Source organism: Phalacrocorax carbo, chromosome 4 (genome assembly GCF_963921805.1).
Source record: "Phalacrocorax carbo chromosome 4, bPhaCar2.1, whole genome shotgun sequence".
NCBI classification, from domain to species: domain Eukaryota; kingdom Metazoa; phylum Chordata; class Aves; order Suliformes; family Phalacrocoracidae; genus Phalacrocorax; species Phalacrocorax carbo.
This window is the reverse complement of record NC_087516.1, coordinates 33,538,450-33,562,111: the sequence shown is the minus strand read 5'-3', so window position 1 is coordinate 33,562,111 and position 23,662 is coordinate 33,538,450. Positions and strand designations below refer to the sequence as shown.

Below are 23,662 nucleotides of genomic sequence, written 5' to 3'. Positions count from 1 at the left end.
CAACAGTGCACTGGCGGCAATATCGCACCAACCGAGACTCCCTGATTCCCATCCGTGAGCTCATTCGTCGACTGGAGAGCCAAGTAAGTAAATAAGTAAGTAAGTAAGTAAGTAAGACCCCCTCACCATTTAACAGTCCCATATGGCCAGTGCAGAAATCTAATGGAGAATGGACACTAATTATCGTGGCCTGAACGAAGTCATGCTGCTGCTGAGCACTGCTGTGCCAGACATGCTAGAACTTCAATACGAAGTGGAGTGAAAGGCAGCCAAGTGGTGTGCCACAACTGGTATTGCTAATGCATTTTTCTCCATCCCTCTGACAGCAGAGTGCAGGCCACAGCTTCCTATCACTTGGAGGGGTATCCAGTACATCTGGAATTGACTGCCCCGGGGTGGAAACACAGTCCTACCATTTTTCGTGGACTGATCCAGACTGTACTGGAACAGGGTTGAGCTCTGGAACACCTGCAATCATTGATGACATCATTGTGTGGGGCAACACAGCAGAAGATATTTTTCAGAAAGGGTTGAAAATACTCCAAATGCCTCTGAAGGCTGATTTGCCATAAAACAAAATAAGGTCAAGGGACATCCAGTTTAGGAGTGAAATGGCAAGATGGATGTCATCAGATCCCAGTGGATGTGATCAACAAAATAGCAGCCACGTCTCCACCAACTAGCAAAAAGGAAACACAAGCTTTCTTGGGCGTTGTGGGTTTTTGGAGAATGCATATTCCAAAACACAGTCTGATTGTAAGCCCTTTCTATCAAGTGACCTGAAAGAAGAATGATTTCAAATGGGGTCCTGAGCAATTACAAGCCTTTGAACAAATGAAACAGGTAATAGTTCATGCAGTAGCTCTTGGGCCAGTCTGGGCAAGACAAGATGTAAAAAATGTGCTCTACACCACAGCCAGGGAGAATGGCCCTACCTGGAGCCTCTGGCAGAAAGTACTGGGGCAGACCCAAGGTTGACCCCTAGGGTTTTGGAGTTGGAGATACAGAGGGTTCAAGGGCTGTTATACTCCAACTGAAAAAGAAATATTGGCAGCATATGAAGGGGTTTGAGCTGCTACAGACGTGGCTGGTACTGAAGCACGGCTCCTCCTGGCACCCTGACTGCCAGTGCTGGGCTGGATGTTTAAAGCGAGGGTCCCTTCTACACACCATGCAACTGATGCTACATGGAGTAAGTGGGTTGCACTGATCACCCAAAGGGCCTAAATACAAAATCCCAGTCACCCAGGAATCTTGGAAGTGATTACAGACTGGCAAAGATTTCAGAATATTGCCAGAGGAGGAAGTGACACATGCTGAAGAGGCCTGACTATATTATAAATTACCGGAAAATTAGAACCAATATGCCCTGTTCACTAATGGGTCCTGAGGTCTTGTGGGAAAGCACCGGAGATGGAATGCTGCTGAATGGAGTGCTATATGACAAGTTGCAGAAACTGCTGAAGGAGAAGGTGAATCAAGTCAGTTTGCAGCAGTAAAGGCCATCCAGCTGGCCTTAGACATCGCTGAATGGGAAAAATGGCCAGCGCTCTATCTTTATACTGACTCATGGATGGTGGCAAATGCCCTGTGGGGGTGGCTGCCGCAATGGAAGCAAAGCAACTGGCAGCACAGGGGCAAACCCATCTGGGCTGCTGCATTGTGGCAAGGTATTGCTGCCCGGGTAGAGAACCTGGTTGTAAAAGTACATCACTCACATACCCAAGAGTTGGACCACTGAAGAACATCAAAACAACCAGCAGGTGGATCAGGCTGCTAAGATTGAAGTGGCTGAGGTGGATCTGCACTGGTGACATAAGGGTGAATTATTTATAGCTTGGTCGGTCCATGACACCTCAGGGCATCAAGGAAGAGATGCAACATAGAAGTGGGTTCATGATCGAGGGGTGGACTTGACCATGGACGCTATTGCACAGGTTATCCATCAATGTGAAACTTGGCTTGCTTGATTGCAGAGCATGTGGTTAAAGCCTCTCTGGTATGGAGGACAATGGTTGAAATATAAATATGGGGAGACCTGGCAAATTGACTACATCACACTCCCACAAACCTGCCAAGGCAAGCGCCATGTGCTTACAATGGTGGAAGCAACGACTGGATGGCTGGAAGCACATCCCGTGCCCCATGCAACTGCCCAGAACACTATCCTGGGCCTGGAAAAGCAAGCCCTATAGTGACACGGCACCCCAGAACTGAGTCAGAAAACAGGACTCATTTCTGAAACAATCTCATAGATACCTGGGCCAAAGAGCATGGCACTGAGTGTGTATAACACATCCCCTATGATGCACCAGCCTTTACGAAAATCAAACTATACAATGGACTGTTAAAGACTCCGCTGAGAGCAATATGGGGTGGGACATTTAAACACTGCAATACACATTTCGCAAAAGCCACCTGGTTAGTCAACACTAGGGGATCTGCCCATTGAGTTGGCCCTGCCCAGCCAAACTCTTGTATGTTGTAGAAGGGAATAGTCCCTGCAGTTCACATAAATCTGCTGGGGAAGATACTCCTGTTGCAGGCAAAGGCAAACCCATTCCTGAGATTGCTTTTGCTCAAGGACCTGGGTGTACTTGGTAGGTGATATGGAAGAATGGGGAAGTCCAATGTGTACATCAAGGGAATTTGATTTTAGGTGAGAATAGCCAATGTTTTGAACTGTATGATGTTAATTGCTATATAAAACTATATGTCATCAATTTTATGGTTGCTATATGCCAAATCAACTGTATTACAGTAAGAATCACCTAGACTAATGAAGAATGAACTTTAATGAAACTGAGCAAAGTGCAGCAGTGATGGAACCACAATTGGCTTCAGCATGCAACAATCCAACACCACACACCATCTCCCCTAACCTGAGTGACTGTTATGACTGATGGAGCCCAAAGTCATTGTCTAAAGGAACTCAACAGACATTTTAGAGGGATGGCTCATAGACTAAGAGAATAATATCTGTGTGTACATACGTATCAAAAGACAGGAAAAGCAGTGGTGGTTAATTGGGATGTATTGGAAACTGTGGGATTCAGGCATGACATAGATGGTATAGAATAAGGGGTGGATACTGTCCTGGTTCTGGCTGGGACAGAATTAATTTTCCTCCTGTTATATATATATATAGCTGTTACATATATAACAGCTATAACACAGCTGTTATAGTGCTGTGTTTTGGATTTACCATCAAAGTAATGTGAAGCACTGCTTATTATAAAGTCAAGGGCTTTTCAGCTTCCCATACTCTGCCAGAAAGGAGGTGCACAAGAAGCTGGGAGGGAGTATAGCCAGGACAGCTGACCCAAACTGGCCAAAGGGATATTCCATACCATATGATGTCTTGTTTAGTATATAAACTAGGGGGAGTTAACCAGGGGCAGTGATCAGTGCTTGGGGACTGGCTGGGTGGCAGTCAGCAGGTGGCGAGTGGCTGCATCACCTGTTTATCCTGGGTTTTGTTCCTTTCTCTCTTTTTTGTTGTTTTCCTTTTCATTACGGTTTATTATTATTTATATTATATTTCAATTATTAAACTGTTCTTATCCTAACCCACAAGTTTTCTCACTTTTACTCTTCCCATTCTTCCCCCCATCCCACTGGGGCAGATGGTGAGCAAGTGGCTGTGTGAGGCTTGGTTGCCAGCTGGGGTTAAACCAAAACAACTTCTCAGTGCGAGCATCGTTCTCATGTACTTAGCAGATCCTATCACCAGAAAACTTATGGAGTATTCGAATTTTAAGTGGCATTTATCAGATTTATCATAATCAAAATCAAAATATAATGGATGGTTTAAGATTTCATTGAAGATTTTCTCCCAATTGCCAAATTCTTCTTAATGCAGAAATCTCAATGATGTGAAATAAACTAATTCTTCTTTCAAAGTCTGGGCCTTTTAGAACTGTTTACATTTCTAACCAGGAATAAACTAAACTCTCTGCTTAAATAATTTATAGGAAGAATTTACAGAACTGTTTTTTTCAAGCAATAAACTGAATAAAGCTCTAGTTTGTAAAACACACTAATTCAGATTTGTAATGTAACAAAACCTTTGATGCAACAAAACTACTGCCAAGTTCTAGATGCCCTGACATCTGTTCCAAAGCACATGAAAATTACTCAGCACAAAGTCAGTTTTGCTATCAGGAATATTCTTAAAAAGAAATCACTGAACCTGAGCTTAGCAAATTGCTTCAGCATATGGATTTCATGGGCTGGACTAGATATATGTACAGTACATTTGATTTCATTCCAAACCTTGTCCAAAACAGATGAGTGTCACAGTATGTCAGTCAATATTTTTAGGTCGCCTGGGAGTATAAGCAGAACGAATGACAAAATGGTCACACAGGAAAAGAATCTTTCTCAAGTCACTCCATCAACATGGCAATTAAACAGTTCTGTTGACCATTGATACAGCAGTGTTACTTTAATAGCCTAATTATCTGTGAACATAGTAGCAATTAAAAAGATCCAGAATAAAAACTGGAATTAAGGTTCAAAAATCATTATATAAAACACTCCCATGCACTGTAATAAGGAGATGCTATTTACAATTTACATTAACTAAGGCAAATAAACAACTATATTCAATGAAGAATAGCTCATGTTCTCATGATTGACATCTTCATGAGTCTCAATCCAGACCAAAGAAATGAATTTCAGGACTACATCAAAATATTCGAAGACTGAAAATATACATACCACTAAGAATTCCTTTTTGTCCACCATCTCATTGCCATCAGTATCAAACATGTTGAAAGCGATTCTAAAACCGGCATGTGGCTCTGCCAAAAAAAAAAACCCATTCAATTATTTTATTTGCCTGGAAAGAAAGCAAATATAAAACTCTAAGAAATTATTTGGCATCCATTTATAACAGCCATAACCTCAACTACTTTAAATTAGTATATTTGTGTACACAATAAATGCAAATCATAACATCTGTAAAACAGTATTATTCATGTTATGAAAACAGAAGGCATGCTCACACATTCATAGATTAGGCGAAATAGACAGTAGAAAAGGAACATGAGATATCTGACCAAAATATCTCTCAGTAATGGCTGGTCGGGTAGTTAAGAGTGTTAGTTCATAACCAGAGTCCATTTTATGTTACAAAACAAAAATCTGAAGAAAATCAATTTTCTATGAAAACGCAGTGTTCTAGAAGACACTGTAAAAAGCTTTGCAAAAAAGGTACAGGACGCAACTTCTGTTGAAAACAAATGATGTGTTGAAAAAGACCCAGGATTTTCTGGTCTACATCCTTAGAGTGATTGAAATTTGAGATTAGGTTAGAATTTTAAATTATTTCTGAAATGTGGGGACTTTGAAGGTAACTGTAAGTGAAGCCTTTAGGCCACATTTTGGTGATAGTCAATGATTTGCAATATGGATGAATTATGGCCAAAACTTAGTTCAGAGAACAAAGAAATTATGGAAGAACATCCATCGATCCAGCGGTTTGGAACTTTAAGGTTTCAGGGTCAAGTTCCTGCTCTGATTCACAATAAGAATCCTAATCATGTCTGAAGAAAAACCTAAAAAATTTCTATTGGATTAATTACATACAAGGAAAGACAAAACGTGTTGCTCCTTCCCAAAAAACACCTCTTAAAATATCAAAACAAAGTCTGTATCAGGCTTAGTTTACTCCAGCTATAAGTTCTTCTACTTTGGTTTTCTGGGTGGCAGAAGAATAAGTATTCCATTTTCTTAGTGTTTTCTAACATAAATAAACATTTACTTTAGTTCAACAGATTTTATATTCTATCACCGTCTCATTGATGTAACCTATTACGCACTAATAGATGAAACAAACCAGTAATAATGTGTATCTTTCTCTTCTCCCTATATTCAATGTCCTTTAAGAACTTCAGTAAATTCAGCTAGAAATTTTGTAGGACTTTCAAAGAAGAAAATAAATTTAAGCTTTTAACTGGGGTTTAGCTGAAGTATATGGCTCAACTTTCTCAACAGTCAAAGCTGTTCTAGATAATAAAGCACTTAAATAAAACAGCGCAAGATTCCAGTAGGACAGGAGAGGTTCAGGTGGACATACAGATGCACGATACATTTTCCCCCCATATTGGAATATGGGGGAGAGGAGGAAAAAAAAAAAAGAAAAAAAGGAATATTGTAATGTACGGCAATACCTTCAGAGCTTAGAAATTTGTATGGAAGTTTTGGGTTTTTTGTTCCTCTAAAAGTACTTACTTGTTAAAATACATAAGAGGAATAAATATTCTGTGTAAGATATCACACCTGAAGAGAAAAAAAAAGTTATGCCATATTAGTTTCACCTTGTCTTCACATCCTAAACTTGAAAATATTAGATCTATATGCAAGAAGAGTTTTTGTACACATGCATATTCATATGTCTGTGCATTTGACTGTATTCAATGTCAATGTCAATGAGTTATTTGTCCAAAATATTGATCTATGGGGTTTTCTGTTTGGGTTTGTGGGGTTTTTTTTGTGAGTATTTTAGGGGAGGAATACATAAAATATGGCAAATAAACAACTACAGTCAGTGGATAAATTATTTATTCAATTTTCTTTCTGAAAACCCCACCAATAATTCATGACAATACACTCTAACAGTATGACAACATTTACTCTGAGAACATTAATAGTGCTCCCTCCTGATACATACCGTTTGAATACAGTTCTTGACTTTAATACATGCTTTGTAAGTGCATGTCCTATATTAATTGAAAACTTAGCCTCGTGTTACTTATGAAAGCACAGATTTGAGCTTTTGAGTTGTCTTTATATGCACATTTTCATATTCATTACCCGAAATTTGTATTAAAGCACTTAATGACTGCGTAAATTTTGTTAAATATTTTAAAGCTTGTTAGAGACGTTCATACTATCTGTTCTACATTCAGATGATCTGTAAGGAATACATTCTAAGCTTTTGATCTTCTGTTAGATGTCAAAAGGCAATCACAATGTGGAATGGCACTTCTTTTCTTTTCAGAAGTAATTAGGGCAAAACCTGAATTCAAGCTGAAGTCAGTATCCAAATAGTATGTCTGGTACCATATGCTGCTGTTCTGCTTTTCTAGCTCTTGGGTAAAGAGAAAACCTTGCAGAATGCCCATAGCACCAATGAAGAGAAGCATCTTACAGTTGACTAAGAACTGAAAACAATGACTTGCAGCTCTCCCAAGTATGCTTAGTTCTAATGATCTTCGAGGTTAAACTAGCAAAACTGGTTCTTGATTTCTAACCAATTGATTTCATCTGTTCTCCAAAACCAGAAGTGTTAAGTCAGTCCACAATATTAGACTATTTCAAAAGAGTAAAATAAAAAAGTATTTAGATGCCTGAGAGTAAAGATGTCTATCAGCTGGGATTTTCAAGAGTTGCTAGCTGTCTCCTTGATTTCAGTCCAAGTCAGGTGCAAAAGTTTTTAGAAAAAGAGCCACATCTTTGGATGTCTAAGTATCTTTTAAAATCTGACTTAACTGAATATGTGACAAACTATATAAAATCATCTGATTTTTTTAAACTGAAAAACTTGTAAAGTTAAAACTCAAAATCTGTATCATTCATATGGACTTTACAATTATTTGAATGCATTTAACGTGAGCACTTCCAACGCTGCCAAAATAAGAAATTTGGCATATTCTACTAATATTTACAGCACAAAAAGTTCTATATTAATTCTGTCCTGAAGTAACACTCAATAATTTCTGTCCTCTTGAATGAGATATGAACATCTCAACTATATTTCTCTTGGATCTGTCCAAATGCCTCCCCAAACCTTTGATCATACAATACTCATCCCTAAAAGCCAACTGTATTGAAAGAGAAGCAAGAGAATCATGTCTACTATCCTCAAACATAAAAGAAAAAATAACCAACCACAGAGATCTCCACAGATATCAGAGAGACTGGAATATAAAGACAATACAAAAGACAGACAGTTAACTAAACTATCTTTGGAACCAAATCAAATCAAATCCTAGAAAGTATCACTAAAACCCTCAATCTTTACCAGCTGCAATGCTACCCTCCCAACTTCCATTCCATTCATGTGAAAAAGAACAAAAAAACCCCAAAGAAATTATATTAAATTTCAGTCTTCAGAACCAAAATTCTACCACTGCTAGTAGATCTAGTTAGGAAGGCTACTAACTATTTTTAATACCATCTACTCTTTTCCTCAATTTACACATAGCTCAACACTGGAGATTAGCGAAGATTAAATGTGAGCATTTAAGTAAGGTATGCTCTATGCTTTATCTTCTTGCTTTTATACAGCAGCTTGCAGAAATTAGTTTTCAAAGGCCTGCTTGAATCTGTTTGGACAAGCAGCTATCGAGAAATCAGATACCTCAAAGGTTCCTATTCAGTGATGTAAAACATTCTTTAATAGCCAGTCAATAAATGTAAATATGTATTTTTGTTTGTTTAATGACACCTTCTTTGTTGTAAAACGGAGGAAGAAAGAGCAATTGTCAAGTAGTCCATCTCAGGTATGAAGAGAGCGATATAAAAGGCCTTGAAAGCATTCTCTCCTTTTGTTTGTACTGGTATATCGTAGCTGTAGACAGGTAGTTCTGGTTGATTGCTCTGAGTGCTATGGGAGAGAGGCTCTGAAATGAGGACTGAAGAGAAAAGCTTACACTAAGATCGGAAAGAAGAGAAGGAGGTCGCTCAAGGGTAAAACATAAAAATAAAACTTAAGGATAACCAGTACAAATCTAGGTAGCTCATCTGGTTTAAATGAATGTATGGCAAAATAAACAGACATAGGCTTTTGCTACTTGCTTCATATTAAAATGTGCATGTTTTAAAGAAAATGAGTAAATTAATCTTGGAGTTTTCTTGTCATGTACTAAATAAGCACTAAATTAGAATGAAAGAGACCTGAATTCTGTTCCCATTCCTGTCACTAGCTTACTGAATGACCTTATCAGTCATAAGATCCATCATCTTTTATCATCTATGAAATGGGATAACTGATCCCCTTTTTTGTAAGACACACTGAAAACCTATGTAAGTGCTAAAGTTTATTACTAATTTTACCAGCTTATTATGCCAGTTTTGAGTCCTCTTAATTCCATCAACTTCTGTAGAATTTCACTGGCAGAAACCTGGAGTAAGATATTGTTGGATCAAGACTGCACATGTTACAGACATTTTATTACAGATTTAGTAAGCAACATCCAGGTATGTTTTTTTAAAAAAAAACTGATACTGTATTCATTTAACAGATTCTGAAGCTGAATTTTTATGTAATTAATATTTCAAAAGTCAGCTGTTCTGACTAAATAGAAAGCAGCCTAGGGCATGGAAATACAAGGAAATACAAAATGGCAAAGATGTGCCAGTTCCTGCCTCTCCGGAGTTCTGGCTGCAGACTCGGGGAAAAAAAGTGAGCACCTCCATGCACTAGATATTCCAGCCCAGGACCGTCCTCTGAGAATAGGTGTGTACTTATGCCTTTAATAAATCTGAATTGCATTTGATTTAATCAATTACATGCACACATTTGATTAGATTTTTGTTGTTGGTATGTGTATTTTAAGCATTCAAAGTGTCATTATTTTATAGAAGTGCTTGTAGCTTCTTTTAAAAATATTTAAAATGCTCCACCAGACCTTTCCCATTCTGAATTTAATCAAAGGAATATGTGGATTATTTATCATAAATAACTTTTAAATGCCTGTATACAGCCATAATAGTTTTTTTTGTTGTTGTTGATTTTTTTCTTTTTTTGTTTTTGAAGTGATAGAACTTACTAAAAAAGGGGGGGAAGGGGAGACCAGGAGCATGGCTCATGGCTCTTCCTTTACCAATAGTATCAGTTTTAAAAGCTATCAACGCCCTCATCTGCAGAATTTAAAGGTATATATAGTATTTCTAAAACTGCCTCTCTGCTCTGAAGAAAATGCTTATTCAGTGATATAAGATACCATTACTGCCTTTAAAAATAATCAAATCATTGCACTACTAAGATCATAAAGAGATATCGTGTTCATTACAACAAACCGAACGTGAAACATTCAGCCATGAGTTTAACAAACGCTTAAGATACCAATTCACTTAAAGAGGCTAGCTGTAAGATAGCAGGATCAAAACAATGTAAAGGTTATGGGGAACTTTTCAACGCTGTAAAATGTAGAAAGCAACAAACACTTTTTATCTTTTTGAAGATATGACTCAAATTAAAGTACAACATCACTTTAGCCACAATAAATTAACACAAGTGATAATTTGGTTCAGGAAAACAAATTCTTATCCCCCACCTTTCTCATTAAGATTACGGAAAAGTTTAGATGATCCTTTCCAGACCGGTGGTGTCTCCATAAGGATCTGATTCAGTTCCTGAAAAATAAGATTTTAAAAGGATAAAAGTATATAATTAAATATTTAACGAAGTAGTTAAGAGATGATGAGTAAATGCTAGGAAATCAATAAAAAAGACAAGGAACTGCATGAAAATCTACTAGTTAACCTCAGTTTACCAAAATTACTTTGGAAGCGCGCAAGCAAATATATAAATTTTGCATACATGATTATTCCAAGAATTGCTCATGAATGAATACTAAGTGTTTGCAGAGTTGGACAGAGACATGTAACATATTTGTTGCTGAAATTACTCACCACTGCCCATATTCACTGAAGCCAAGGATAAGTCCCTCTGGATTTCAGTAAGGTTTTCATACAAGCTCCAAGCAAATGTTCTTTTAAAACACTACCCCTGAACTAAGGCAAACTTCACCCATGAATATGAATGTACTTTCCTTAAAATACAAGGATACAGACAGGGTCTTTTTAGAGTTGCAAAAATGTAAAAGAAAAAAAGTAAGAGGCACTTAAACATCACAAAAGGTAGAGAGTGGCATGACTATTTCAGGCAGCTTTGGATACACCTGTTACACTTAGACACTGAAGAAACTCAGTCAGATAAGGACTGAGGAAGGAACTGACAGAGGCTTGAGAAAGTCAGCAAATCCAACATAACAAGCACAGCTGCTCAAGTATCTTTGAGATTCTGGATTCAGCTGAGTCTGAAGTGACAAAAAACTAAGAAATCAAAGTCTCTCTCTTTAAAAAAGAAAAATAAATTTTAGAACTCCCTTCTTTCTCCTGTGACTAAGTTTACATCATGAAAGAAAGTAACTGTATCAAAATCTATGGTTATAAGACAGCACAGGAATTATTGCCCACCTGCTTTGAAAGAGATCGCCACTTCTTAGCACCTGCAACAAAAGACAGAAGTTATGAATACCATTGTGGCGTCATAAAAATTAGACTGCACCTATACTCTGTGTTTTCTAGGCAAATAAAAGATATTTTCCTTATTTCATGAGGCTAATCTTCAACCTGGTTCAAAAAATTATCTTTGTTGTTAAAAAAAATTAGCTTAATACATACCTAAACTCCTAACTTTAAAGAACCAATTCAGATGTATAGTTTTTAATCCAACTCTGCTTCAGTGAAAGAAAAGACTTCCTACCTCCAAAACACACCACTAAAGCACTAAACAGGAAATAGAGGGCATTCATGTTAACCAGTGGTATCAATATTCTGAAATAATTATTTAGTAGCAGTAGTATTACAGTGACGATTGTAGGGAGACCTAGATTCTGGCCCTTGGTTCAGGGCCTAGTCACACATTTTAAACCAAACACAGAAAAAAATTATCAAAACTATACCAGGTGCTAAGACTCCCTTCAGCTATTCCTAATAACTCAAATTCATGGTCCCTCTTACAGCCTGTCAGAGTCAATTTTTTCTAAGTAGTTTTAACAGAGGAGCTGAAGAGGGCCTCTTGTTCAGAACTGGAACTGCTTGTTAACACTTAAAATTGATAGTAAGACTGAGCAGATGCTTTCTTCCTTATTCCTTAGATGAAAGACTCCAAGAGCAGAAAAAGATATCTGCGTTTGACAATAGTTGACCACAACCATCCAAGAATTCAAACCTTGAGGTTCCTCACCACCCTCTCAAGACAACCAATTGCGCAGATTCAATATAGAGATAAAGCACTCTGAATATCAGAATTCACAAAGGTACAAATGGTAGGAGAATATGTAGTGAAATTCATAACTTTTTGGTTGGTAAAGGCTCGTTTTTATAGAGCAAAACACTGTGGTATTAGAAATTCCTTCCTCTTTATGAACTCCATGCTCTGTAAAATAATTATCATGATACAGAAGCTACTCACTATGGTGTTTCATTAGTTTATCGTTAGAAACTCACTGAAATTTTAGTTTTACATCTTGGTAGAGGTTAGCACCAAGACTGTCCACAAGTACCCCTCCAACTATGGTGGAGTTATATCAAGCAACATCATGACATGAGCTAACAGATTTTCATATACTTTTCAGTTTAATTTTTTAATGTCAAATAAGGCTTGTCTCAAAATGCTAAATAAAACCCAACAAAAACCCTCATTTGCCATATAAACTGATATAAGCTTATGCCTACCATAAAAATCTTGGGGAATAAATATTTCTAAATTTCCAATCAGATAGATTTTTCTTTCTAGACAAGCAAGTGAAGATTTATGTGTACATACATACTCTGTACAGCTCAGTATTAGGCTAAAATTACTGTAGTTAGGGCTAAAGGGAAGCTGAACTTCTCTTAATTGGCTTTCTAAATAAATAAGCACATATTCAGATGATAGAAATATATCATGCATGACTTAAAAATATTGTATTTTCCTAAAGGAAAGCCTGCCACCATAAAGGCAGAAGCAACAAGTTAATTACAGCATTTATTTCATATTTTTTATAATAACTGCCTGGAGTCAGAAGTTACATTTTATAAAAGAAAATATACTCTTACCATATTAGTTAGTGTTTAATCAAAAAAGGAAGTGAACACCCTCTTGACTTTTGTAGGGTTTACAAGATTTCCAAAGTAAATCAATCACAATAGACGCATTCACTCCATCACAAATCTCATTCAGGTCTAGTGTTATTAGCTTTTCTACAAAGCAGATATAAAGAGCTACTATTATTACTCTTCAAAGGGCATTTTTGCTTTTTGACGAACCTCAAGACCTTTCTAGTCTTTATCCATAAAAAACCCAGGTATACGTTCTTTCTTTTTCTGCAAAATATAGTTGCTCTAGTATGTCAGCCTGAATGGACCCACCTATTTACAACTTGTAACTTATTTACAAAGTGATCCAAAAATAAAAAATGCTAAATTTAGAATGTATTATTTCATTGAGAAAAATACCTTCCTTGAAGTTACTGCCTTCCATAGAGCAAGACAGAAAATTAAGACTTGCCCAAACAGACAAAACAGTACGAAGTTGCAGTATAAAGGTTGAAATTAACACAGTCAGAGATCAAAACCTGGAAGTGATAATACCCGCAAGTCATCTACTTCATCTGTTACCTCCTACTTGTCAGCCTTCTGTCCAAATGTCCTAGACAATATGACTTCCACTACAACAAAGCCATCCAATTCTACTTAGTTACAGCCTCTTACATTATCCCTTAAAATAATTATTGCAATCATGTAATCTCTCACACTAGTCTACAAAACTAAAGGATATCCAGGTTAGTTTTGCTTTCAGTCTCAGAGATGACTGGATGCACAGGAAGGATTTTCATATGAGGAAGGCTTGCTGCATTGAACTCTGAAGGGTATCTGACTGTTCAACTCCAGATCTCCTCTTTTGGCATGAGATGAACAGAACGTCCTTGTGAGCTTAACATTTTTTGGTCTGGTCTGGTCTGGTTTGTTTTTTAAAATCTGAATACTTGCTGTGAGACAGGAGGAAGCATAAATTTCATTAGCATGGAAAAATTTTAATAGCAAACCATACATAAGGTGCGGTCAAACCAGTCAAACTGTCATAAAATGGAGTTAAAACAAAATGTTTAACTGATGTCCAGTATGTGGCACCAGATGCTTCATGACCATACATGGTGAAACCCAATTCCACCGTAACAAAAAAAAAAGGAAGACTTGGAGATCTGGGCAGAGGAAGTAGGTATAAAGTGCTGATGTGCATTTGATTAACTTCTGTGATAAGAAATCTGCCTCCTCTTTTAACTGCAGAGCAAAAAAAAAGAGAATGAAGATTTGTTTTCTGGTAAGAGTTTCAAAGTTTCACAAGTTTTCACCACCTAAGCTCTATCTTCTGTTTTCACTGTTACACTGAGATTATATCTTTATTCAAAAGTTACAGAAGTTTTGATCACTAATGTGCCATGGCTGAATTCTTTCCTCTTGTTTCATTACTATTATGAGAACAAAGAAAAAAAAAAAATCTAACATCTGCACAGAGCTTCAAGCTCTCCTCTGACTGTTGTAGCTACTTTTGACTGTTCTCTATACTAGCTTTGTGGCATAGACTTTAAGAAGAAAGACATAAGGTGAGTTATTATACATGTCACACCTGAGCAAAGATATTCACTTTTCCCAGAAGTTGTGCGCTGCTACCAATGCACTGCAAGCCTGAGGGCCAGGAAATCAAACTAGATCAGAAATGGATCACCTTACTATTTAGTCGCTCTTTGATACTTAAAGCAAAAGTTTTACAATAAGTGAACTAAAGTAGATGGTTTATTTTTCATTAATTTAATTAACACATAGTGCTAACTCTGGCAACTTTTAAGTGTAGAAAGTGGATCCCCTGGGGGACTGAAAGTCTTACTCAAAGCATGTTATTTAGAAAGCTGTGATACAGTTATAAAATCTCTGTAGGGCAAAAAAAAAAAACCAACACGATAGCAGATGACAATTTAAGATGGCAAAACTTGGAAAACGACATTATCCTAAATTATTTAGGGACTCATATCTTGCCTGCCTATTTACGATGGAACTATACAGAGGAGGCAAGAGTTTTACAGCAACACTCACCTGCTCAGAAAGAAACCGTAATTGTAACTGTGTCAACGCAAATGGTACAAATTAACTTCTTGTCTTTCATGCCTGCTGAGCTGTCTGTGACATCTAAGACAAGAATGTTTAACTAATGACTAGTATACAAACATTTACAACCTGATAACAATCAGGATACTGATTGTATGCAATTGGATAACATTAAAAATAAAATTCTGCAAGATGCAGTACCTTTTTACCACAATCAGAAATAGAAGTAGTCATCAAAAGCAAATGGAAAAATAGCATACACCACTGGCATTTTCCCTAGCAATTTTATCAATATAAAACTCCTGCTTACATTTGGGTTCGTCATTTGTGACAGCCTGAATGAAGTCATATGGAGTCATATATAGCTGTCCTTCAAATTCTAAACTGGCAAACCTACGAAACCGTTGCTCCCGAGGAGTTGCATAAAGGTGTAAATCTTCAAGGTCTGATCTGCTTTCTGTAACCTTCAAAGACAGAAGGAAAAAATTTTAATGTATGAAAGAAGTTTTGGTTTACAATTGCCACTGCCATTCACCATAAAGAAACCATAAACATAGAGGTGATAATTCAAAGTCAAATGCATCCAAATGTTTTTGCATGGTAAGAGCTGAAACTCTAGATTCAAGTCAAGATTTCACTGCTATCATTTTCAGTCTTCTACAGTTTTAGCAATAAATCTTTACACACTGAAATTGTTGACAGTACCCAAGCTCAGAAGAAAAAAAAAAAAGAAAAAAGAGAACTTAGGCTTTTGAATCACAGAAAAAGGGGCTACTTTAACTCAAGGGAAGTCCATGTAACTTCAGCAGTCAGTCTTTAAACAAGTCTGCTAAAATTATTTCAGCTGTCTGACATTTCCAGAAGAGAATGGAATACCACTTTTTAAATATTGCTTCTTAGTGCAGAGCGCAGCTGTTGACAATAATAGGCAAGACACCTCCATAATATACTCCAGTATAAATCTTCCGTGGATATGCTATTTCAAATATCTGATGCAAATAAAACCACCATACTTGGGGGAACAGAAGAAGAGAACATAATTATTCCTCGAGTTACAGAAGTACTATATGGCATCAAGTTTATACCTCATGAAAGTTTACAGATGTCAGGAGTTTCTGGTATATTTACCATGCAGCTGCTTTACCTGTAAATTTAGCAGTACAAAACTGTAGGTGTTGTAAATTATTACGTCTTTGTGTTACTCTGTCAAACCTTTTAACAGACAATACACTATTGCTATCTGAAAACTTTTTTTTAGCCCTAATGAGGCAAGCTCCTCTGTGGAATCAGTATCTTGAAGAAAATTTAAGCATCTTGAACTTTTTTTCCAGAGATTAAACAACCAAACCCAAACCGTTTCATAAAAGGAAGAGCAATTATATAGCTAACTTCTCCCAGTATGTTACAATAGGAACGCAGCATCTTATCAATGAAATATCCCAAGCTGCCACTGTCCTCACTATTCTTGTCATTTCATACAGTATCCCTAAAATCCTCCAGGTGTCAAACTAAGGAAAGGCAACAACTAGTACATGGTTTAACTAGTGTCTATGCTCTAACAACTCGGAAAACAGCCAAATACATTTTGTTTTTCAGAGAGGCATTTAGCACAAAGGGAAGTTGGGAGATGTCTGCAGTTGCTGTCTGCTAAGAGAGAAGTCCTCAACTTCAAATGGAAATTCGTCTTCCAAAATCCAATCAGAAGAAAAGGCACATTTATACTGGGCACTCAAAAATCTGGGCTCACTTTCCTTCTGCTTTCCAAACAATGTCCTTAAAAAATAAAACATTAGTAAGACTACTGCAGTGAAACAGAATTCATGGCCTCAGTTGTACCTAAGAGATTAAATTATGTTTATAAAACAGACACATCAAAAATGAATGTCTAGAAGAGGTCAAACACTTTCTATTTGGAAAAACAAAAACAAAAATCACATGTATAACCACAATGTAACAGAAGACTCGCAATTTCTTGATTTTATATATGGAAGTCTTAGTACTTCAATACTTTATCTAGGACATTTTAACCAGCCTTCTATAAGGAAAAAAAGACTACTGACTGCGTAGTTCTCTTTCTGGACTTTCGCTAGTATTTCTAAAATTATTGCTTCTATTGTGTGTAAAAATTTTTCATTTCAATGGCAAAAAACTGTCCTGGAAAGTAAGAGTAATAGAAATGCTTATTGAATCATCTAATTTTCAGTAGACTGCTCTACATACAAATATTCTGCACTTCTACTGGAGAAGCAGTTTAAAACCTGGTCTTTGTGGTTTTTATCATTTTCAGGTGATTACCAAATTAAACACGGGGAGAAAAAATAAAATCTAACCGTCAGACCTACAAACTCACCTCAGAATGACAGAAAAAAGCTGAATTATCTTCTGACATACCCACATGCAAGCCAAAATATTTCTGTCCTACCTCACTGTTTGAATATTATGGTCTTACTGATCCTTCAGGAGTCCAGTGGCATTCAAGCTATGCCTTCATGTGGAACTTACATGACTCAATTGTTTTGGTAGAGCTTGTGACAACATAACTGATTATCCCTGTACTTGAAGTTTAATAATCTCTCTTATTTTTAATACATATGTTATTTTATCACTATTACAAACATGCTTTTGAATACATGCAGGTTGTAAGCATGAGGAATAAAGCAATATTTTTGCAAAGTCAATTTTCAGAAACAAAACTGCTGCAACGCTGTATTACACATGTAGTATATAATCGATTGTAATCAGTCATAACCAATCATACATACTCAGGAGACTCTGTAGAAAATGTGTCACTCAAGAAATACCATCTCAGTTTTAATCACTGTTAGTATACAGAGAGCATGTACAGATTCTTGCTCTCTCAAGAAATTCAGACTATCTCAGGTACTAGTGCTTAATATTTTACTTGAGACACTTAGAAAAGCATTTGCTACGTTCTCAGACACATATTTCAACATTATCTTAAGTAGACTATGCTACTCTAAATATAAAATAACTGCCTGCAAGCATGGACTTTTCAAGACATGCTTAAACTTAACTCATGCCAGTAGTCAGGTCTGCAAAACTTATATTTCTGCTCCATTTTAGCCAATCTACAGTTTCCCTCTGACTATATAACCACGCCAGTATTTCACACTCTGGCTCAAAGTCATAACCTGATATGAACACAGCTTGCCACCAAAAAGACTGGTACTCCCCTAAAGGCTCAATACCCTGCATGTGCTTGCTCTTGCACTTTATGTTGATTTTTCCAAACGTCAAACTGGATAAGGGAACTGGTCTGACTGAAAACTTTTTGTTTTGGTGGTGTTATTTTTCAGCCAGATCAATGCTTGGATGTACCCCACAAGAACAGTTATTTGTTCCAAAACATAGGCCACAGGAACTTACAGCTTACGGAAATAAAATACCACCTGTTCCAGCAGCAAGCTCCACCTACTTCAAGTTAAAGTGATGGGAAAACTGCAGGCTTTAGTTTTATTCCACAGAATAAAAGTACTTTATTTTGAACTTTGTGGGTTTACGTGAAAGAATCAAAACAAGTTGTTTCTGCTATTGATCCAACATTAATTCAGACAAATGTATACAGAGCTTAGCATGTACTAGATCACTGGTCCATATACTAAATGTCCATACAAAATCAACATTTGGCTGCAGAATACTCCAGGCACACACTTTAGCAAACTGACAAATAAAACCATATTTGGGAATAATACAAATTTTGTCCAAATTTCTTGTTCAGAGCCTTCCTTCTTCTATTACTGCTTATCAATCTATGTAACACAGAGCAACTTTAAGTCTTTAAGTGCATAAAGGCTGTAATTATTGGGAATGAATCAATATGCTAATTAAAAGCCAAGCCATTCTAAAGTATGACCTCTCCAGAATTTAAGAAATTCATCTCAGCACACAAGTATGAGATGTCTCCTGTTCTCCCAGCATTAGCAGATCATAATCCAGTGAGGCAAGTATGAGAATCTTAGTGATACCAATTGTTCTCAATTTATTTATTTGATACTTATGCCCAGGATAGGGAATCTTATTGTAGCACCATTAGTATCAAACCCAATGGACACACGAACAAGACACAGAAAGTAGATGTTGAATACCTCAGGGAAGGTACTGTTGGTGAAGGAGAGAACAGGATTCAATAAAATTCCAATTTCTATTTGAAGTTTCAAGAGCTTATCCAGACTAAATCTCTCTGTAATTATCAACAATCTTCAAAAACTTTCATGAAAGTACATCTCTGACAAACAAAAGAGGGGAGATTTTTTTATACTTCTGTTTACTAATCCTTCTGGCAATCCTGCCTACTAATTACTATGATCTTGTATCATGTTATGGTTCTCTGCCTTTTAAAAACTGGACACGGCCATTTCCTTCAAGCAGAATGTCACAAATCTCACAACAGCAGTATTATCTTAATTTTAGGCATAGCTGGTTAGCTCTTGGTTTACCTGCTCATGTACACCAATCTACTTTGTTATTATAACTCTTTTTTTTTTTTTTTTTTTTGGCTGGCAGGGAGCAGGGAAGCACCACAGCTGAAACCAAGAATCTGCCTGGTGGCTAGAATTTCCAACTTCACAACTCATGAAGTAAATAGAAAGAGGCAAGACTGAAGCTCAGCAGCACTCATGAACAATATATTATCTTTTCTCTAGTCTCAAAAGAATCTAAGCATTAACAGTTGTAATGAAACAGCTTACAGTTATCATCCTTCTGCCCTTCCTCCCTCAAACTCTGGCACCTCGTTCCTCCACATTTCACCTCCCATTCCCTGTCCCCCTGTGCCACAGCCTTGCAGAAGGACTGCAGAGTCACAGCACCTTTTTGGGGTGCTGCTATTCATGGTCTTGGTTTCCACCTGCCTTCTGCAAAACCAAGAACAGAGATTGTGTGGCTCTTCTAAGCTCTGTTTAAATCAGCTGAGGAGAAAAAATTATCTTAGCCTATTTTCTTGCCAGTCCCTAACACAGAAATGTATATACATATACGTAGCTCTCACACAGAGGAGACATTTCATAGTACAGGAGCAAATGGATTCAGCACTCATATGCAAACCACCACCATGCAAAGGAACAGAGGGAAACATTTCCCATAAGAAAGTCCATTTTAATATAATCTCATCAAAACAAGGAAAGTAAAAATTAAATTGAAGACCAAATAGTAATTTGGCAGGGTACTTCTCTGAATGGAGAGCTTCACTTTTCATTAACGTGTGCTTCCATTGTAAATCTATGCTACAAATGTATTCCAGATATTTTAGGCTGTTTGTGAAAGGCCTCAAAAGTTTCAAATTTATTATGCCAATGAAAATATAATTATAATGCTCTCTCACTAATATATTTCATGGACTTAATTCTTAAAATCTATTTTCTAGAAGTACTGCATTTAGAGAGGGCCATCTAAAGCTACAGTAACACCACCACGTGTCTCACAGAGTAGTAGCCCTTTGGATGAAGGTCTTTGTTATGGACACTCAACGTTTTTAAGCCAATCAACCTCGAAAGCATTCCCTGCAGAACCTATTTTACATTGATACCCCTCTGTATTTTCTCTTTTGTGAATAGAGTATTCACAGCAAAAACTTGAGTGAAGAAAATCTAGGCTTTCTACCAACCAAGTGCTCAAAACCCACTCCCATTTTGGGTTCATCTTTCACATGCTGTGTCTACTGATGGAGTCAAGTCAAAATGCCCTGAAAGCCTGGTGCTCTCACCACATATTACTTGAACTTCCTGGAAGCATGGGCTAATCTCCATTTCTGGTCTCATGTTTGTCTTTCTGGCTCTCTTACCAAATTCAGGCAGACCATATCTCGGAGGTATACCATGAATTAACCTGTACAGCCTTTCAGTGAAATCCACGCAGTAACTCTACATTGCTGTAAGCTGGCCTACCACAGGACATGAGCTCACAGAATAACATTAAAATAACTAAAATTTTGCAGTAGTTAAGACCCAAACTATCTGAAAGTATTAATAAATGGTAATGATATGGCTCAGGTTCACTGGAAGTGAAGTACAGATGACAAAACATCACATCATTACCCTTTCTATTAAAAAACAGAAAAGAAATGTTCTTTGCCCCATGTTAAGCCTCATATTACATTGTCAGTAATTCGTAAGTTTTATTCTGTGGCAAAAGGTCTAGATTTCTCATGCAGACAAGCTTAAATGCCAGACACAGGATTTTTCACTTGAAAATTAGCCTACAAGCTCATAAAGATCTCCAGAAATAGTCCGCAAGAATCCATTACCAAAACCCAGAACAATACTCCACCTCCCAAATTCTGAGGATATATACCAATAATGCAAAATATTTTAGAAAACAAATACATAAAAACATACATGCTGTGTGTGTGCGCATATGAGGTAAAAAACTCCAACAGTACCACATAAAAAAACACAACTTTGCTGTGTTCCAAGTCAAATGAGTGTTCTCTTGCTTCTTCCAACTGATAAAGGTGAGACTATTTTAGCTAAAGCAGCCAACAATTACTACTAAAAGTACCTTTTGCTTGCAGTCAAAAATACATTCTGTTACAGTAGTTTAATCTTTAACTAATTTATTTCAAGTGAGTGAGTTTCTTTGATTTTTTTGCTTGCAAAGTAATCTGTCTTCCATCAATGCGAATCTGTGCAAATTATTAAAATAAAAAGGTTTTCAAAGCAATGCTGTTTCTTACTTCCTTCGTTTAAATTTGACTTCAGGCTTATTTAATATGCTCCCATGTAGATAAAAGTAGCACAATTTCGTTTTCATGCTGGGTGGCCAAAAGGTTAAACGTCAAGTTCCCACTGTGGGAAAATCCCAAAGTAGACAAAACTGTTTTGATGCTTACTGAAGTTATATTTCTAGCAGACTACTTAGATGTAGTACAGCCAACAATTCTGTTAGTTGATCCTGCTTCACTGAGATAAGGCCACTATTATATTAAAATATTTACAAGCATAGGAAGCTGGAATGTGTTTAAAACGCTGTAAAAAGGGCCCTGTTCAAATACAACTCTGTTACAGGAAATCCTTGGGGTTACAATGTTTACCTGTAAGCACAGCTATTCCAGAAATCCTCCAAAATAAGTATTATGCTAAAATATTCTCCAACAGTCCTTCTTACATTAGTTTCACATGGAAGTTGCTTAACCTCTAGCCGTTCTTCAAGAAGCTTCAGTCAGTGTGTATATCCTACTACACATGTCCATATGCTTCACTGCATGCAACACAAACATACTAGAAGCTGGATCTGTCTGTTACAAACATGTATCATCCTTTTTTAACATCTTGAGGAACACAGAAATAATGCTGAGAGGTAAACCTTCCTTCTCCTTCAGCATAGCTCTCACTATAGCTGGCTGGCAAGCAGTATCCTTCTCAGGATGGTAACTGTGAGGAGCTTCAAATGTCATCAGCCAAAGAGCAAACCATCTTCCTGTACTTGGCAAATGACCTATAACATGAAATGCACAATGCTTATGAAAAAAGGTTAGCTACAAGTGGTTCTTGTAAAAATGATGCTTTATGCATCTCCTGGAATGGCATCCTCTTTGAACAAGAAGAAGAGTCTCCTCCCTAATGGAATTTGCCTTACTTTTTGGAGTTAAAGTCTTGTTCTTCATTTCACAGAGATGGAAATACATGATGTAATCCGCTTAAAAATGCGCTGCTACAAACAAACTTGACCTTTTGAGTATTTTCACAAAGAGAATTTGACAGTACTGCTAAGGTACTAGGGAAAAAACCTCTGGGAACATCCAAAAGATGCAGCTTCCTTCTCTTGAGTGGGCCTTCAAGAAACGTGATAAAGTACATATTCTGTCTGTCTCTCCCTGCCCCCTTTAATTCCCAGATCACCTTTGAAGGAAGTGATTCTCAGAGGATGTTTCACCAAAATAGAGACCTGGAGTTCACTACCTTTACACGACGACAACAAGATTATAGAAAAGATCTCTTCTGGAGTACGAAGAGGCATCATTGGTATTTCCAAGACCACTTTTTTAAGCTTTACAAATGACACTAGAATTTTGGAAGTAAGGAACTAGAATGCAAATATTAATTCCTCTGAGGAATTCTAAGACTGGCTTATGTTTTTTCTAAAATTGTTATATTTCTCTGAAAAAGCATGATACACAGTTGCTCCGACAACATAAATACTTCACAAGCAGTATGTCCGATCGGGGGTCATCTTGGGTCAATTCTGTTCTCAGTTGTCATACAGAGAATCTGTATCAAAATAACAGTTCTTTCAAAGAGTTTCCTGCTCTGCATAAGGATCTCGGAGACTTTAAAGGAGCTGTGTGTTAGTAGAGCTCTCCCAGTCTTCACCAAAACCTTCAGACACAAAACCAGCAGCTCTGAGTGCAGAACTTTGGTTCTGAAATGTTACATGGCAGCAACCCTAGAATTAAAACTGTTGCTTTGTTATAGCGACCAAGATTTTCCTCCAGGTAGTTACATATAAACCCCTCATCCTCAGGAGTGGAATTTTTCTCAGAAAGCATTTGGGAAAAGGGAATCCTATAGGGAGCTTAGCTTCATGCTGCTTCTGTAACAAATCTTACTCTCCACTGGAACACCTCCAATGACATGCTTGGTCAAGCAAGAATTTTTTTGTACTGACCACATGAGATTTGTCTGTTCAAGAGGTTTGCCACACCGCTGACCCCATGTTGGCAACACATAACCTTACTTGACCTCTAGCAAACAGCATCTTATTCACCTGCACATAAATTCACAAATGCGTTGCTCATCAGGTTTCATACTGCAAGAGTTTCGTA

The 23,662-nt window shown here is 37.1% G+C and overlaps 1 protein-coding gene across 2 annotated transcripts in view; it reads right to left on the bottom strand.

Annotated features, from left to right (window-relative positions):
• The window catches only part of MICU3 (mitochondrial calcium uptake family member 3), a 66,663-nt gene that overhangs the window by 38,196 nt on the left and 4,805 nt on the right, over positions 1-23,662 (bottom strand). For both annotated transcript variants that reach the window (XM_064449501.1, XM_064449500.1), the window contains exons 2-6: positions 15,194-15,347; positions 11,212-11,243; positions 10,287-10,365; positions 6,238-6,285; positions 4,723-4,805 (exon numbers count right to left, since the gene is read on the bottom strand). In XM_064449501.1, the coding sequence (XP_064305571.1) occupies positions 4,723-4,805; positions 6,238-6,285; positions 10,287-10,365; positions 11,212-11,243; positions 15,194-15,347 (396 nt within the window). The remainder of the gene's footprint in view (positions 1-4,722; positions 4,806-6,237; positions 6,286-10,286; positions 10,366-11,211; positions 11,244-15,193; positions 15,348-23,662) is intronic.